This window comes from Accipiter gentilis, chromosome 33 (genome assembly GCF_929443795.1).
Source record: "Accipiter gentilis chromosome 33, bAccGen1.1, whole genome shotgun sequence".
NCBI lineage: Eukaryota > Metazoa > Chordata > Aves > Accipitriformes > Accipitridae > Astur > Astur gentilis.
The window spans coordinates 12,030,961-12,049,478 of NC_064912.1; the positions used below are offsets into that span (position 1 = coordinate 12,030,961).

The window sequence follows — 18,518 nt, forward strand, 5'->3', positions numbered from 1 at the left end:
CTGACAGAAGTTTAGCTGTAAGGAAGGGTTTTTACTAGCCATGAAGAACCATCAAAACTCAGAGCATGAAAGCTGTGTGGGTCGCTAAGTTCTAAACACAAAGCTAAGTTTTACTTTCTTTGGTGCCTTTGGAAGACAATGGACATCCTTAAATACAGTTGAAGATCTGAGTTGAAAACTTTTCTGTCACAGTTTGTCACGGAGTAAAACCACAATTCCTGATTTTTAGCTTCCAGGGCTAGCAAGGAATAATTTAGAACATTTCACCTACATGCTGTTATCAACTGGAATAGAATCTTAGTACTTTTATTATCATTCAGGTTTTCAGGACAGAAGCAAACCCCAGTAGTGGTACCTCAGTAACTGTTGAAAGAGGGAGAGGAGATCACGTTATGCTAAATGGCTGAATTACATTCCCATTATTTATTATTTCTTTCCCACTTAGTTTTCTTCCCTGTCTTCTTTAGTATGGCCTTTTTTCACCATTTGATTACTGCCGTTGTTAATATCTTTTTTTTCCTTATGTATTTATTTATATCAGTCCTGATCAGTCTTTGGAAATATTGTCTGACTATGCTCAGCAGTGTATGGTGGGGAGAAAACTGCAGACTCATACTGTTACATATGATTGCAGCAATCCTGCTTCTCTTGTAAGTAATTGTGTTAATACTTACTTCCATAAGTGTCCTGCCATTTGTTCCATATTCAGCTGCAATGTCTTCCCTCATAAACTTCTGGGGAAGCTAACTTACTCATTAAAGAGTTCTTGATCTAGAGTTGTATTTTCTTTAGAGCAGATTTGCACACATGAAAAAATTTGTTTGAAGCATTCATCTTGGTCCATACCAAAGCCAGAAGTGGCAACCAAGTGGTGTTGGCAGGCTTGGCAGCTGAAGGGGAGCAGTTATTTCCAGATAATCATCCTGTGTATTCAGAGAAGACTTTGGGGCTAAGAGCTCTTCTGCAGGTGAAAGCAGAAAAATAGGGGATTTCAGGTAGGCAATACTGCAGTAAGGACAAGTGGGTGGGGAGAGGGATCATAGGAGAAAGGCAGGGACTTGGGAGTGAGATCATATGAGTATGGCAGTCTCTGGAATAGTGTCGTGGTTTAACCCCAGCCAGCACCAAAGCACCACACAGCTGCTCACTCACTCCCCCCCTCCCCCCCCCCCACCAGTGGGATGGGGGAGAAAATCAGGAAAGAAGAAGTAAAACTTGTGGGTTGAGATAAGAATGGTTTAACAGAATATAAAAAGAAGAAACTAATAATGATAGTGATAAGACTAATAAAGTGACTGCAGTAATGATAAAAGTATTGGAATATACAAATGATGCGCAGTGCAATTGCTCACCACCCGCTGATCAACACCCAGCTAGTCTCCGAGCGGCGATTCCCCCCGCCCCCACTCCCCCCAGTTTATATACTAGATGTGACGTCACATGGTATGGAATACCGCTTTGGACAGTTTGGGTCAGCTGCCCTGGCTGTGTCCTGTGCCAACTTCTTGTGCCTCTCCAGCTTTCTTGCTGGCTGGGCATGAGAAGCTGAAAAATTATTGACTTTAGATTAAACATTACTTAGTAGCAACTGAAAACATCAGTATTATCAACATTCTTTGCATACTGAACTCAAAACATAGCACTGTACCAGCTTCTAGGAAGACAATTAACTCTATCCCAGATGAAACCAGGACAGATAGGAATATTTTTGTATGGCATAGCATCAGTGCAAGACCTAGCAGCCTTGCTCAAATTATAGTATTGATCATGAGCAATTGTTTGGATGTTAGCAGTGACTGCCTGAAGGAAGAGGAGGACAGAAGGATAAGGAGTTACTTTTGATTGGCTTCTGCACAGAAACTTGGGTTTAGGTGTTGATTGCTTGTTTTAGCTTATCCCTAAGGCATGCAGTGACTTAAGTGGTAGGGCAGACTGTTGAAATCCTGGTTTGAAGAAAAGATTGGATGCAGTAAGGGTATTGCAGTTGTGGGAAAAGGATTGCAGTGGTAGATGATAGGAGAGAAGGAGATGGGAGAGGTGAAAAAAGCAGCAAAGGATTTAAGAGGTATTTGTGGGCAGGGGAAGGATAGCCTAATATTTATATTTGTAAGCTTCAGTGATACGCCTTTGATCTCACTAGCATAAGCCTGCCTTCAAAGGAAGAGAGAATGACTGGTATTATAACACAAGGTGAATGAACTTGACCCTTATTGCCTATTTTGTAAATTTCTTTACTGAGTTAGTTTTTCAGCCATATTAAAATAAGACTGGTAAGAAAACAATGGAAACATAATTACTTTGGCTTTCTCACTACGTGTACGTCAAAGATTCTCTCTAATCAAGAATTGAATACCAACAACCTATGTTATCAAAAGAGACTACTAAATCAAAGTAACTATTTTTCTTCCTATTTATATATGTAGGCAGTTCTAAAGAACCTTGCAGAAGCTGTAAGAGGCCGTTATCATTGCTACTCTTCAAAGGGAGAGGTAGGTGACAGCTAGAGAGGCAATGCATTTTGCTATCTTTTTGATCATTCTTCACTTTTAGAAGGTAAAGTAATTATCATCTGAGTAGAAGTTTATAGCAAGACCTGGTGCTGAAAATTGCTGTCATAGAAGTGCTGAGGATGTGCTCAATAAACCTGTAGTTAATTCTTTCTGCAACTGGAAATGCTTTCCTAAAAGCACAATAAATTTTGCAGATATTGTTCACTGGCTTAAAGCTGATGAATAGGATGAAATCAGTGGCTTATTGTAGACTGATTCAAAATAATAAAATGGTATCTTGTTTATAAAATAATTAATAACTTATATGCAGTGCATTAGATACATTTACACTCAATTCTGCTATGCCAGGCAGTCTTGTATAGATGTGTGCGTGTCAAAGTAAGAAAGCTATGTTTGGTTGGTATTTGAATAGTACTTAACTTATTTTTTCCCCCTTTGTTTTTATATGTACAGAATTTTGATAGCAGCGATGTTCACCTGCTACTTCAGGAATCCCAGATAGCTAAGGACCTACTCAAGAACATCAAGCAGACTTTTCGAAGAAGAATTCATAGCTCATTTATTAGTAGAATAGCACATGTACGTATCTTTTTTTTTTTTTTTTCAGATACACTTTGAAGTATCAGGGTAGAAGTTTTTAGTGTTCACAATGTGAAAAAAAATCTGTATGATCAATCAAGTATTTTGATAAGTGAACTTTGAATATTAGCTATTGGCCATCCATTTTAAGAACAAATTAAGGCCAAAACCAATAAAGGAGACATTTTGCTAGACATTCTCCAAAATGCAGCAAGTTTTATAAACCAACCAAATGCGATGAAAAGACCATTGTACCATGATCATAATGGAAATCTAAGAGAATTGCTAGCCTAACTGCATGCATGGTCATTTAAATGAAGTTCCAACAGTTTTTTAAGTAAAAAAGATACTTACTCCTAACTGATTAAGGTGGACACATAAATCAGTTGCAAAATCGTGAGGGCTTGTCTACATCCATTATTAGTGTTGAAGTTAGGAAGCTACAGTCTGTCTGTTACACATCTGTCTCTGTGTTGGTCCTGTCTTATTGGCACTATTTGTTCTGTAACAATTGTCTTCATAATGTTTCTATTTTTATGCCTTATTTGACCAGCATACCAGAAGTTCTTATCTTGTTTGTCTTTTCTCCAATAAAGTAACTTCTAAGTGCTCTCGCTGAAATATGGATGAGGAAGCAAAAGACTCTCCTGTGCTTTTTTCTTTTTTCTGTGGAGTGTTTGGATAATTTCTGGTTCTGCTTTTATTTCGTAGAGAGATTATTTACTCATGTCTTTCTTTCACCTTGTGCAGATAGTCTTAAGAGGAAATACGTATCTCTCTTTTGCCTTATGCTGATATCTGTACTTTCTAGGAGACTGGAAGTTTAGAAAGTGGCTGAATTCCCCTATGGTTGCTAAACTTTAATGCTAAAAATTTGGCAGCACTGTTTTACAAATCTCTGAGGAATTTTTTGTTAAAAAAATAATCCATTCACTGTCACAGCTACTGTAGGCAGTTGTGTGAGGTGGACAAATCTGATCTGAAAAAGGGACTGAAAGCTTCCATTAGGTATCCTTGCATATCTGGTCATCTGACCTGAGACATTCCAGACTGGTTATTTGTGCATAATATTTCTAATTCTGTTTCCCCTCATCCTCCCTATTCCATATATATATAGAATTCTCTTCCAACCTCATATTTGCTAAGGACCATGCAGAGTACATATGGAGCAGAAGTCACCCTGAAATGATTTAGACGGTCCTATATCCCCAAATAAAAGCATGTCATTACAGAGACTTACTGGTCAAACCTTATGTATAAAAAAGCACCTCCACAAACTTCTGTCCATTCATAAAACAAAGGTCTCTTACCCCTTTCAAAATAAAGGAATTCTAGTGCCCCATAGGAGTTTTTGTTGACTTGTTTCCATTGGTGTGAAAGAAGGTAGAATGTGGTTCATTTGACTTGTTACAGATAGAAGACGGAGAAGCTGAGATTTGATCTGTGTGTAACAAAGATCCTCTTCCTAGTTTTTTTTCTTAGAGAAATGATAGGCTGTTTTCATGCCAGTATGTATAACCATGATGTTTTAATTTCCCTGTGAGTTTTGCATTGTGGCAAACACAGTGAAGTTAATGGAACAGTGTCCCACAAACCCCATTTTTAGGAGGACTTTTGATAGCTGTTTTCAAAGTATATTGCTTGTTGAAATCCCAGCACTTTGGTCAACGTAACTAAAACTAACATTCAATGCTGGATATTTTTGATTGAGGGTAAAAAAAAATTATGCTGAAACTTGCAGGAGTTTTTCTTAAAATCTGTTTTAGGTTTCCACAGAATTTGCAAATATGGCACCTTCTAACTTCTTACCAAAGCCTCCAAAGTACAAAGGACCATTAGTTATTCAAACACCGTGTGTCCTGGCCAAAACCTCAACAGACTGGTTAAAGACAAATGGATTGAAAGGTAGCACAGAAAGAAAAGCTTAACAGGTACGAAACATGAATTCAAGATAGAGCATATGTTTTATTTAATTTCTTTGTTCCTTGCTATAGCTAAAAAGCTAGACCTTTATCAAGTTTTGGCTCCCAATGCCTTCTCTCCCGTGGAAGAATTTGTACCCATTCTTAAAAAAACAGTATCATCAACTCTACATGAGGTAAGTGATAAAGACCCTTTCTTTTTCTTGTTGTTTTTTTTTTTTCTATTGCTACATTTTTCTAATTAAAATCAGTACTTTATAAGTTAGTGAAATTCTACAGGCTTTAACTGAAATTTGAGTCATAGATTCAAATCAGATAGTTATGCCATTCTTAAGAATGATTCGGGAATTAATTCCATGTTAGTGGAGCTCATATAGGCTTCTGTAAACACATAACTGTATTATTTATCCTTCTAGAAAGCAATGATGCAGTTTGAATGGTATGATGGAACTGTGAAAAATATCCACGTTGACCTGCCAGTATTATACAACTATCAGGTAAGTTGTCTATAGTGATGTGGCCTTGTCAGGGCTAGATTGCCATCTAATTATTCCACATTAATTGTCCTGTTACATAAGTACTGCAGGGATTCCTGTGCAGACAGCTGTCCATGTAAGTCTGCAGTGATCTGGTTGGGCTTTAGACCCAAATTCTTATGGTAGTGAGGAAGGAGGCTAAGTAAAAGAATGAGTCCATCAGTGCTGCTCATAATACAGCAATGTGCATTTTGCAATCTATGTGTAAGAATGTATTTACATTATTTTACCCACGTATGTATGAATCCTTTAGCCTGTACATTGAAAGGACACAACACAATAAAGTACTCCTGCTTGCCTGAACATAACTGTCCCATTTAATCTTGGTTTAACTATTAAAAAAAAAAGTTCTGTATTTTGTTTTATTTCTTTGAAAGTCAAACCAGTTTTATGAAGAAGAACATGTAATTGTTACTAGGTAGACCAGGAAAGACTCAAGGTGTAGCAGGAACATTCGAGGAAGTAGTGTAGGAGCAAGCTTGGATGATTGTTGCATGACTTGAAAGACATTGTGTGATATGAAAGCATGTGCAAAGGCACGTAACATAGCAGCAAACAAGAGCCTCTTCCTGTCATAGCAGCCTAGTCCCTCAGATGTGTAGGAAAGAGAATCAGGGCAAGGGATTATTCTGAGATAAAAGTTTGATCTTAAACTATCAAATAATCCAGAAGACTGGTTGAACAAGGCATTAAAATATTATACTGTGCCATGGGTTTCTTTGGTAGGTGAGCTTCTCTCAGCTCCGTGGATGGATGGGAGATGGGGAGAATGGTGAATTAAGGGGAGTGATGAAAGAAGACACAGTATTCCAGATCAGCGATGTTGATTTCTGTGTGTGGGGAAGGTGGCAGAAGCATATGAAAGTCTGCATTATGAAGAAAGCCACAGGAATAAAATTAGGTTGCCTTGATCATGATCTTGCATTAGTCAATATTCTCTCTTTGGATAATGTGTACATACACATGAGTTTTTCTCCTGTATAGTTTGGGGTAGATCCTACAGCATCCAGCACCCACTTTCCTTCTGTTTGAAATCCTGCTATAATACCTTAAGACCAGTAATGTAGTACAGTCAATATGGAGAGTCCTGTAGGATTTGAAGATAGAGTTTATATTCTGAATTCAGCACCTGACCCGTACTTTCAGAGACATCACATTAGCCTTTTCATTGTGAATCCTTCACCTTTTCCACATGGGAAGTAGCTAGTTGTCTCCATTGTAAAATGATGACGTCCAAATCTAGTAAATTCTACAGAATTGCCAAATGGTAACTTTGCCAACTGCCAAATTCTGCAGATGGTCACATCAGATGTAATTCACTCTGAACTTACTCTTTTACCAAGAGTAGCATTTTAGCCTTGACAATGTTCCTGCAACACTCTTGCCATGCATTTAGACAGAATATATTTTTGCTAATGTGACTGTCAAGGACAACTGATTTCAATGGGTTTTCAGCATAACCAACCTTTTTTTAAAAGTCAGAAAACAGAATTTATCTCTGCTTACTTTATAGAAGGTTGTCATACTTTTGCTTTACTCTAAAGTGTCAGAGGAAGCTGGGTATTTGCATTTCATGTTTTAGGATATGCTCAATTGTTCTTTATGCTTAATGTGAACTCTGAAAATTGTGGCAGCATAGCACTGCAAACCACATTCTCCTAAATTATTCTAGTTTACCCCCTTCATCTGCAGCTTGGATGGAGGTTTGGGTTTTTTTCTCTTTCTTCCAATGTGAGTGTGGTATGAGGAAACTACACTCTTCAGGCTTAGCTGGGCATGTGTGGACAGTGGATACTGCAGCTTTGGTTTTGCACCTTTATCTGCAAGGTAAAATACTGTGGAGGGATTTGACTCCTGGGAAGAACAAGAGGATTGTGTCATTGTGCAGCATGGTATGATGAGCAGAGGCACCTAGTGCTTTCAGATCTAGAGCCCCACATTCTACACTGCAGGCAAGACAAGAACTGTTATCATCCTGGGGCAAAAAGTAGCAATCACGAAATGGAAGCTTTTAAGCCTTGTTTGCTATTAGTTAGCAGGAAATTAGTGGGAAACTATTTTTATGAAAGAGTTCAAGAGTTAAGAAGGTTGAGTACACCCTGTTATTTAGGCTCAGAAAGCTGGCTAGAGTTCAGAAAAAAAGTAGGTTTGTCCAATGATACCAACTGCCCCATTCAGTTTGAGAAACTCCATGCCTTCCAGTCTGTAACCATGTGTATAAAGGCTGTTTCTCAATAGTCTTTCAGGCCTTTAGGAATATCAGTAATTTCCATAGCAAGCATGTGGAGTTTGCCTTGGAGTCAGTGACAATGCTTTAATAAGACTACAAGTAGAAAAAACATCCAGCTATGTACTCTGGCCCACCCTTGAGACAGAGGGAGATGTTGGTGATAAATACAGTGGATGGCAAGTAGGGCAGGGAACCATTTCTTTTGTGTAGCATGTGTGGTGATCTCTAAATTGTAATCAAGTGGCAGGCAGAACAAAGTAATATCTCTGTGGCTGAGTCTCTGGTAATGTAAGTGAATTTTTCATTGGGTAACTTTCTAGCAAGTAAATGATTTTTGAACTATGCGGGTAGCATTGGCTTTGGTGTCTGTCTAAAGGGAAGCTTTAAAAGAGAGCTTGCAAACAGTATTGTAGATGGTGTCACTAGTGAATTCAATAAGAACAGTTAAATACCTTATAGATAATAATTTTATGTTAAGTATTGATTGCATCATCTCAAGTTAGAGCAGCTCTATATTCCAAGATATGTTCATTTGTGTTAAGCACACAAATTATGTGTTGTTTTTTCTTTTCTGTCTTCCTTCTTCTAGCAGCCCTGACAAAGGGGTATGGGAATGTTTCCAGGCAGGGAAAATATTTATTTAAAATGGAAGAGGGATGAGAAATCTATAGAACTCTATAGTCAGACCTTAAAGGAGAGTGTAAAGTTTAACTGGCAGACATGAAAGCAGCTTCTGGCTCCTTGATCATCAGTAGATGCTTGTGTTTTGTGCTCCAAAAGCTGCTACCTTATAGGTTTATTTCTGTGTTTCTTGCTTGATTTGCCCTCATACATATAATGCATACATATGCTTGCAAAGGTCATGTTCTATAGAGTTTGGATAAATTGCCTTAAAGTCTTCAAATTGATACTGTTTTCAAGAACGGTATGTGTTTGAAAATATTGTGTTTATTTTAAATGATGTGTTTTGTTATGAACACTGCCTGAAATTGCTATTGAAGAAATGGTAAGCTTGTAAAAACTGTGTTTTGAAACTTTTTTTTTTTTTTTTTTAATGTACTTGACCACTATTTGGGGACATGATAGCAAGAGGAGATATGAAGAGACGAGTTTAGACCTTTAGAACCTTTTTTGGTTTTTTTATCATTGTATGTTTTTCTCATGGACTGTATTCTCTTATCTTTAGTAAGAATGAAATGCTGCTGTTAAAATGAATGAAAATAATTTTTTTCATCACTATGCTGTATTAAGCATTTGGCAATAAAAGACTTACTTGAACTTTTTATTTTCAACTTAAAATTTCTATATTTTTATCCATAGAAACTCCTTGCTAAAATGGTAAAAATCTATGAGAAACGAATTGACTGGCTATCTGTTGCTAGCAGAAGAATATGGGGAAGTGTTTGTGAAAGGAGGTATCGTACTTTGATAACCCTTTTTTTGTGTATTGGTAATGATTCTAGTTTGCCAGCCTTTGCTTTGTGTGTAAGTCAGCACCAAGGAACACAGGGCAGAAAATAGTCAGATTTAGAAACAACAGTTGAAAATATGACCAGTGTAAGCAATCCACTTTCAAAAACAGATATTGATATTCAGCTTTTTTAATGATCCAGTGAATTTACTGAATCCAGTGATGATTAGTCAACACAAAACTGCAATTTCCATGAGACAGGATGAGACTCTTCAATTTGATTTATCTAGCAAGTAAGCCTTTGGGGAATGTTCTGTCTTAAACCACACAAAAACAGAACCTGATATTTCTGGCCAAAGGTAGGGTTTACAGTCAGCTTTTCAAACCCATGCTATTAGTATTTATGCCTAGAGTTTTTTCTGCACAGCCTGTCATGGGTTCTTATGAGAAGATGAGAATTCAACCTACCAACTACCTTCTGCCTCCACCACTTGTTGAAGTGCATTCTAGTGCCAAATGACAAATGTCCGTGTAGGTATACTCAAAAACCTAAGATTATTTTTTTTTTCCCCTGTGTGAAGTTTGAGGTCTTCATCTGATTATGTATTTGAGGATTATGTTTATTTACAGTGTGTGTGAGGCCTTACCCAACCTCAATTGCACAGTTGCTCCTTTTGTCCTGTTTACGAACCTTGAATATGAAGTTTCAGACAAAAGGAAGGTAGCTGAGGCCACTGTTAACTAGTTCATTGATCAAGGATTGAATTAGCTCATCTGGCCACTGTAATGTGTTGGGAACTCGCGTCCCACTGTCTATCACATCTGTGATTCTTTTCATAACCACTGATCCCAAGATATCCCCTGTCCATTAACTGTAACCATCCTCCATTGTCTCTACAAGCAAGACTTAATACTGACCATACTGAAGAAGGCCATCATTAACACTTTTTCTCAAAACAGGTAACGTGACAGTTAACATCAGTCCATACCTGAGCAACCACTCTGTCACTGACTTGCTGGGAGAAAACTTACCATTTATATTTGGAATCATACTACATACATTCCTGGAATTATGGCTGGGGAAAGGACAATGAACTATCCAGCAACTCTTCTCGTTGGATAACATCCACACATTTTAGGCGTGTTTCGGATATTCAAGTACAGAGAAGAAAGAGGACCTGTTTTGGGTTCAACAGCCATTATGGCACTACATGTGCCAGTAGCCTGATTATTGCATAGCTTAAGAAATACAGCATTTTCCATTGTTGCTTTTTTTTTAAAATCTTACCTTATATTTTGCAGGTTATTTTTTTAATATAGATTCAGTGTTTATACATCTTGTTACATAGCTGGAAGATACTTTCCCTGGCAAGTTAGAGTACAGTGAAGATAAAAATATGTAATTAAATAAGATTTTTTTTTTCTTTTCTTTGATGAATACCATATTTCTTGTATAGGGTGGTTATACTTGTTGATGTATCAGTGACGAACTCTATGTACATCATCCATATCCAGCATTCTTTGCGACTTTTACTTGAGGAACAAATGTCAAATAAGGATTACTTCAATATTATAGCGTAAGCAACCATTTAAGATTCTTTTAAAAGAATTGTAACACATTGCAATGAAAGAAGTATGCTGAGAGATTGATGGACATATTTTAGATTTTTTAGTTGTATTTAGTGTTTTATGATTAAGTACTTGCAAGAGTAACACTGCTTTGTTGTTATTGGATAGGTGCATGGCTCAGATGTACGGAGACCAGATTAGTAATTAAAAATCACTGTTTTGGGTGAGGCTCACTGGAACTCATTGTATCATACCTGTAACAAATTATCTTCCTGCTATATTGTTCATAACAATATTAATTCACATGTCAGAAACTTTTACTGGAAGAGGATTTTGGTGTCTCAGGTACCATAATTGAGAATGCCCTTTAAATTTTATAGTAACTCCAGTACTTTTTAAAAACGTAATAGTACTAAAATTCCATACTCAACACTGGTAGTCAGAAATGTATGGCACAGCTGCTGAAGAGCACCTGGGCAGGCTTCTGAATGGGAGGTAAAAAAAAGCAGGAGACAGCAGCTTATGGAGTTCCAAACCTGAAAGAAAAGAGCCCTTACCTCATAAGAGATACAGGCAGCATCTGAGGGTTGGGGGTTTTTTTGCTGCAATCTTTCCACTGAGCTTTTACCAGCTCACTTAAGATCCTGTTCAGGAAATAAAAATGTAGTCTGGCCCACTACCTTGAAAATCCAACAACCCCTGAGTGATGGATAAGTGTGAATAATTAAATGGTTTGAAATAGAAAATAGTTAGCATCAGGCAATTTTACATCTGTAATATCCCAAATGAGATTTTTCTTTTTTAGTGAATTTATTCTGTCTTTTTGTATGCTGCTCTAAAGCTTAATCTGAAAATTAATTGCTGTTATCTTTCCATGAAAGATTCGGGAGTGACATTATGCCTTGGCAGCTGGAACTGGTTCCTTCCCAACCAGAAAATTTACAAAATGCTTGGAGGTAGGATCAAGTAACTTTCCTGTACATCTGAATTAAGTGATCGTAGGTACCACAAAACAGATAAAACAGAGAAACAGATTTAAACAGCATTTTGAACAATTTAGAAAATGGATAAATTTATCATATTACAAAAATAGTTTGTCATGAACTGTTCTACATTGATTGTTTGTGATGGTTTGTTGTGAAAACAGCATTATAAAGTCTACTATGTCCTAGTGACTTTGTATTTCATATGTATACAGAATATATATGTGCGCAAATATAGAAGTGTCTGTGTAAGAAATGCACAGGTTACATGAAGAATTGAAAACTGCTTCAAATTCAACTGGGATGTGAAAGCTAAACTACGTTTTTTCCCCACATACACTCGAAACAAATCCCAGGTTTCTGTTTATGGAGTTACACCTTCAGTGGTTTCAATATACCTCTGTGGTTTCATTTCTATTCCTGTAAGTTCTACTATATTACAATTTTTCTACATAAGAGAGAATTGTTTTATCTCTACGCTCTCAATCTTATCTTAAAAAGTAGCTTGCCATGGTGCCATGGTACAGAAACCAGAAGAAATAATTTGGGTCATTCTGTAATCTGGTTTTGCTGTCTGTCATTGTCAAAAATTTTAGACTCTAGTGCAGTGTTACTTAAGATTCTTAGTTCTCTTTATTGCTTTAAGCAGAAACAAAAGGTTTTGTTGCTTCATTCTTTGAACTGTAAATATCATCTTTTAGATGGGTGTTGAACTTGCAGTGCAAAGGGAGTAGAAATTTCATGAGTGCTCTCAGGAGAGCTGTGGAAGTGGACTTCAAAGACAAAGATAAACACAAATCACAAGGACTTTACCTGCTGACTACAGGAATACCTGATCAGGAAACAGTAAGTATCATCACAGGTTTTGCAACTCTTCCGTAAGTTCCTATCAGAATTAATCTCAACTTTAATTTTCTCTCTTCTTTTTTTTTTCCTTTCTTTTGGCTAGTCACCATACCTTGTTGGCAGAATACTTCTCCTTAACATATCTAAGCCAGCACAACTGTCACGATCTCAAACTTCCATGTCTGCAGTTGCTATTCATGTGTTGGAGGTAGTAATTATTAATCATGTGTGAATCATAGAAGATTCAAGAGGTGGTTTTAGGATTCCTTTCCCACTCCAGCTCCGGCCATCATTTCACAGCAAATTTCTGGGTTTGAACAAACCAACTCCAATTTTTCTTATGATACCATTTCCTTATAACTCACAGGAACAAAGCCACAAATAATTTTATGGTGGAACACCATAGTATGCTATGTAGAGACAACTCCTATTTTTAGTAACAGTAATCTGTTGCTTGGATATATGTTCATAGTGCATGGGCTCTGTGGCTGTTAAGCCACATGCACAGCCGAGAGTTTCTGAACGTATGGTAATCCAACTGGAATAACCGTGCATGTACAGTAGAGTGTCTCTTGCTTTTGTTACCAAACTTCTGGAAATTCTGGGCAAACCTAAGAAATCATTAGAAGCCAGTGTGGATAACAAGAAAACAAAGGATGTGTACAAAACAGCAAATGAATAGTTCCATCCCTACTACTTTGCTTCAGTGCATGGCTACCTTGAAGTCCATGACCTGTGTCTTTGATTCCCATAGCTACCCTGATGCTGTTGCCATTGTCGCTAATAATAGCGACAGTTTTTGTGTGTATACATGAATTGAGGGAGGCATTCAGCTACTCAGGGTATGTTCCTGTACTGAATTGCTGAGGTTGGGAGTGTTTGTACATTGGTTTAGGAACCAGTGGAGTGGATGGAAGCTCATCTGAGGTAGAGGATCACTACTGATTTTTTTTTTCCCCCTTTTTTTTCTTTTTTTTTCTTTTCCCCTTCTCTGTCTTCCAGCATGCAGTCAGTGCATATATGGCTGAAGTTTGCAGAGGTTTTGATTTGCAGCTTCATGTCTGTTTGTTCAGTGTAATGGAGGTCATTGACTCCAATAGGATTATGCCAGCCCGCTATGCTAACCCAACTGAAACTGCCATTGCTTTTAAAGAAATAGTACAGGCAGCCAATGGGAGATTTCATTGGTTTGGAGAAGCAGGTATGTGAAAAGGAAAGTCAGCATGTACTTCTTTTTCATTAATTAAATAATATTTATTAACGCTTCCCCCCCACAGTCAAGTTGTTTACTTTTTTAGGATGTGATAATGCTATACTAGCACTGAGATATAAACAGAGGACCTAGTTTGATTGAGGCTTTCAGTTGTATTGCAGAATATTATAATTGCAGCCTTAATGCAGGAATTTTATTTTTATTTATTTATTTATTTTCTATTTGAATTCACTATTTTCTGCTAGATATTTTAAAGATGCGCATTTAAAATATAGTTTCTGATGTGGTAGGTCCAGACTGCCTGGCTTACAGGAAACAAAGGCTTTTTGATTCTTTCAATTGATACTACATGGTCTACACATTGTTGTACACTTAAAAAAAAAGATACATTTTGTACACTTAAAAAACCCACACTGATTAGCATGTATTTGGTTATCAGGTATTTTTGAAAGTGATGATATCACTATTATTGTGTCTGAAATGGAAAAAGCAAACAACTACTCCCAAAAGGTATGAATTATATGTATCTTTTTAAGTTACATTTTTCTTCAGAAAGAAGTTCAACAGTGTTTGTTCAGCTGACAATGCAGAAGATTGGACAAAAATAAAGTCCTTGTAATATGGGCAGGAGTGCTCTAGAGTGTGAGAATAGTCACTGTAGAGTAACTATGGACTAGAAAGCAGTTGTACAATAGCACTGCAGTGATTGGTGTTGGAGTGGCCGTGATTCCTTATCAAATACAAGGAGTTTACAATTGAAGTGATTCTCCTTTTTGTTGCCAGTCCTATAATCCTATGATTAATTTTTCTCAAGTGTAATTAATTGTCCATTATAATTATATATATATAAATATATTTAAAAGTTTTATATATTATATAACAAATATATAATATTATGTTACTGTAAGTCACAGTGGAGGGAGGGGTTGTCATTGGCACAATACATTTGTTCAATTCTAAAACAATTGTTTTCTGAAGTGTAATGAAGGTGTAGAACTAGACCATATCTCTTCATATTACATACATATGAGTTTTTCCAAAGATATCTAACAGAGTGACTGATGCAGTACAGACAGCCTGGCAGTACAGTGGTTGTTTTCTTACAAAAGTGTGATTAGAAAGATATATGCAGTGAGATATTTGTCCAGAGATCTGAGCACCTTGTTACATGCAAGTCTGATTCACAGAAGTAATTTTAAAAAGAAGAGTTGGTGGATATTCAATGGGATCTTAAAATATTTTGTTACTATTTAATAGTTGCATATACTTGGTTCATCTTCTTCCAATTTGTTCTGGTTTTGGTATGCATACTGTTGCCTTTTCTTTTAGAATGTTTGCTCAGAGCAGGGAGGATTTCACTCTTACGTTGTTTGAGCAAGCACAGCATGAAGGGGTTCGTATTCAGTTAGAGGTGTTAAGCATTACCAGATTAATAAATTTGGTATGAATTTTATTTATTAGTAAAGTGATAAATATAGAATACCTGTCTTTGAAATGTCATTTACTTAAATTTCACATATATGAATTACTAAACAATGTGAACTTCCATTGCAGTGTGCCTTCCTAGTGGAATCCTTAAAGCAACGTTCAATGAATCAGTCTGTTAATCCATTTGTACCCAAAGGAGACTCAAATGCGCTTATGAACAAAGAGAAAAGAAGGCCGCAGAAGTTGTCATCTCCTAAACCCACAGCTCTCAGTCTGGCTAGAATGGTTTGAAATGGTCCTATTTTTAAGATTCTGTCTGTTTTAATTAGAGATCCTACCCAACTATCAGGTGCTGCTTTTTGTGAAGGAAGTGCTTAGGCTGAAAATTTGAAGGAAGTGAAACAGCACTGTGATAGTACTCTGAATTTACATTTTAATTTGCATTCAAAGTGCTACATAAACAAAAAAGTACATCTTATTAACTCCTGCTAAGTAATTCATTATAATGGAACCACACTGTAGTGTCTAAAATTGTCTAAATAATTCCTCCTCTGAGCTTAAAAATTTAGTGTTTAATGAAAGTAAAGGCAAAGCAGAAATGTGCTTTATTAAGTTATGTCAGTTTTACAAGTCCTTCTAGCAAGTACTGAATTTTATGGTATCCTGCTCATTTACAGATGAGAGAGCTGCAGCTGAGTAACATGCTTTTGGCCACACAGAGAACCAGCATAAAACAAGAAATACAATTCAGGATTTGTTTCCTGCCCGCTGTGCTTATTTCCATGGAGTTACGCTAATGTTTTCCTTGCTAATTTTGACTGTGTGTGCATCTGTTTTGAGTGGGCGTGCAAATCTCTGATATACATAAATGGCCAGTGCCAGTGCTTACCAGTTTGGTGTATAAATGACTAGATACAGAACTGCCTATTGCAAAGGATGTACTTAACTTTTGACCTTACATTTTCATGTCTCATGTTTGAAATGGGAATGGCACTCTTAAGTGCAGGTGTGTTCATGTTGCAAAGACTTTTGTAGGTAAGCTCAGACAGGTCTTCCATGCTATTTTATCAAAACCAGTATATTGTCAACAGCTCTTCACAAATCCAGGAAAAAAGTAATCACTCAGAGATATGACTACATAGCATAGTTTTACAGGGATTAAACTTGTAGAAAACTGATACAGGTTTGTCTGTAGATGTTTGGTGGTATTAATAGTAGGGCTGTATGTTAAATTAGATGCCAGTTACTTGAAGGCTCTGTGTCACAGCAAAAGTCTGATCCTACAGTAGGTTAAATGAGGGTTCATGTTGTTTAGTAGACTGCTCAGCCCCTAGAGGGTTGAGCCATACCTAAAGGAAAAATTACTGTTGTCAGCACTAGGTTTCCAATATTCAATAAAATTCTGAGGAGAATAGTATTTTCTATAAAACAGTGCCATTACCATATTAGACTGCTCCTTTAGGTGGCAAAAATAGTCCAAACTCATCTGCCTGTAGATGTTAGTCTTTAGCTTTATGGCAGCAGATGAAATTGGCAAGATAATTAAAACAGAGCGATTAGAGTTACTTAACCTAGCAAGAAATCGCAAATTAACAAGTCATCATGGCAATCTGCTGACTTTTTAGAAGAGCCAGAGTAAAACAGGAATTAGAGAATAATGAAGGATAGTTCCAGTTTTGATTAATGCAGTTATGATCCAACTGAAATACTTTTAAAGTTTTTTTAATTATATGTGCTTATAGTATATTAAAGACAATCATGGTGCAGAGAGAAGTACTTCCATAAACATACTGGCATGGCGTCCTACTAGTGCCAAAGCAGGAATTCCACCAGGTGTGTACAGATTAGAGGCTTTTTGTCTTCACTTTCTTTGGGTTAAAATAAAATACTAAATTAGAGCTTTAATTTAAAGTTTAGAAATACTTGCAATTTTAATCTTTAATCAGACTGATAGGAAACTTTGCAGTTGTTTTGAAATTACTTTGGTATGAGTTCTAGCTGTATTGTATCTAGCTTTCTTTTAGATTGTGAGCAGAAGGAACATTGCACAGCTGTATAGCTATTTCCAGGTCATATGATTGAACATCCATCCAATATCAGGAAATGTCAAATGTGTGTGGTGGAAAGTAGAGCCCTGCTTTGTCTCATGCCTGAAACCATAATTAGAACCTTGCTTCTCTTGGTTTTCAATTCATACTACTTTTTTTTTTCAAAGGCTCAACAATTCAGAGATTTACTATGTTATTAGTTCAATATATATATATTTCTGCTAATACTGTTAGATCCCATCATAATTAATATGCTGTTCCACTTGATTTATTTATGATCCAGTAATGAAGAAAAAAACCCACAAATGTCGGGTTATCTGAAGTGCTGACTCTTGCAACTGCTCCTGATATATGAAGCAGCTCTTAAATTAATTCCAGTCACTGTTGGTCCCTTAAAGTCCAATTCCTTTCTCCTCCATTTTTGTAATTTTCCTCTATATCTTTGCTAACATTTGCAATTTTTTTTTTTTCATTAATTTGAGTCTTGAAATCTACTGATTTGTTGAAATGAGATTGTTGATATGTAGCAGTGTTTACAAATCCGGATTCATATTTGCATACGAGGTACTTTGTACAATGTTAATTGGCTTTTCCAGCAAATACTATGTTTATTGTAAACCCCTAATCTTTTCAAATTATGCCCTGTGACATTCTTCCTGATGGTAATTTATAAATTTGTAAAAGTTTTGGTTCCATTTCTATGAAAGTAGCATAAGTAGTTCTATAATACGGATTTTTCTTAATCAGTATCTAAAAATTAAGTATTTATAATTGTGGTAATAGGAAGTTATGAACTGAAGAATAGGGTTGCATGTAAGAGTTTTATCTAGCTGAAGTAAGCCAACATTTTTTTATATTTTTATTAATTTGTAGCCCAAACAATAAAAGAATGGCCTCAGACTAACAATAAAAGAAAGCATAAACCAAGGAAGCAGCCAGAGTTTTCTGTGTCAGTATTTTATACTGATAAAGGAAGAAATGTGGGTACGTCTTACCAGGATATGATGGTGAAGTCTTTTTATTATCAGCATCTTTATTATAAAACTGTTAGGATATTAAGTCACTGATAATCAGTGTGCTTTAAACAGTGAGTGGAAGTGAGTTTCACTTATCAAATAGTGGGGGGGGGTTTTGGTTTGATGTTTGGTTTGGGAGGGGTTGACTCTCTTTGGGTGTTTTGTTGGGTGTTTTGGATTTGTTTGGGGGTGTTTTTGGTAAAGTCCTTTGGGATCTTTTGGTCAAA

The 18,518-nt window shown here is 36.5% G+C and overlaps 1 protein-coding gene across 2 annotated transcripts in view; it reads left to right on the plus strand.

Moving 5' to 3' along the window:
• VWA3A (von Willebrand factor A domain containing 3A) overlaps nt 1-18,518 on the plus strand; it is a 37,517-nt gene that overhangs the window by 6,382 nt on the left and 12,617 nt on the right. For both annotated transcript variants that reach the window (XM_049791651.1, XM_049791650.1), the window contains exons 10-24: nt 542-650; nt 2,424-2,489; nt 2,964-3,089; nt 4,856-4,994; nt 5,084-5,187; nt 5,428-5,508; nt 9,098-9,192; nt 10,646-10,765; nt 11,639-11,713; nt 12,442-12,586; nt 13,589-13,787; nt 14,239-14,309; nt 15,354-15,512; nt 16,970-17,060; nt 18,149-18,259. In XM_049791651.1, coding sequence (XP_049647608.1) covers nt 542-650; nt 2,424-2,489; nt 2,964-3,089; nt 4,856-4,994; nt 5,084-5,187; nt 5,428-5,508; nt 9,098-9,192; nt 10,646-10,765; nt 11,639-11,713; nt 12,442-12,586; nt 13,589-13,787; nt 14,239-14,309; nt 15,354-15,512; nt 16,970-17,060; nt 18,149-18,259 — 1,691 coding nt within the window. The remainder of the gene's footprint in view (nt 1-541; nt 651-2,423; nt 2,490-2,963; nt 3,090-4,855; nt 4,995-5,083; nt 5,188-5,427; nt 5,509-9,097; nt 9,193-10,645; nt 10,766-11,638; nt 11,714-12,441; nt 12,587-13,588; nt 13,788-14,238; nt 14,310-15,353; nt 15,513-16,969; nt 17,061-18,148; nt 18,260-18,518) is intronic.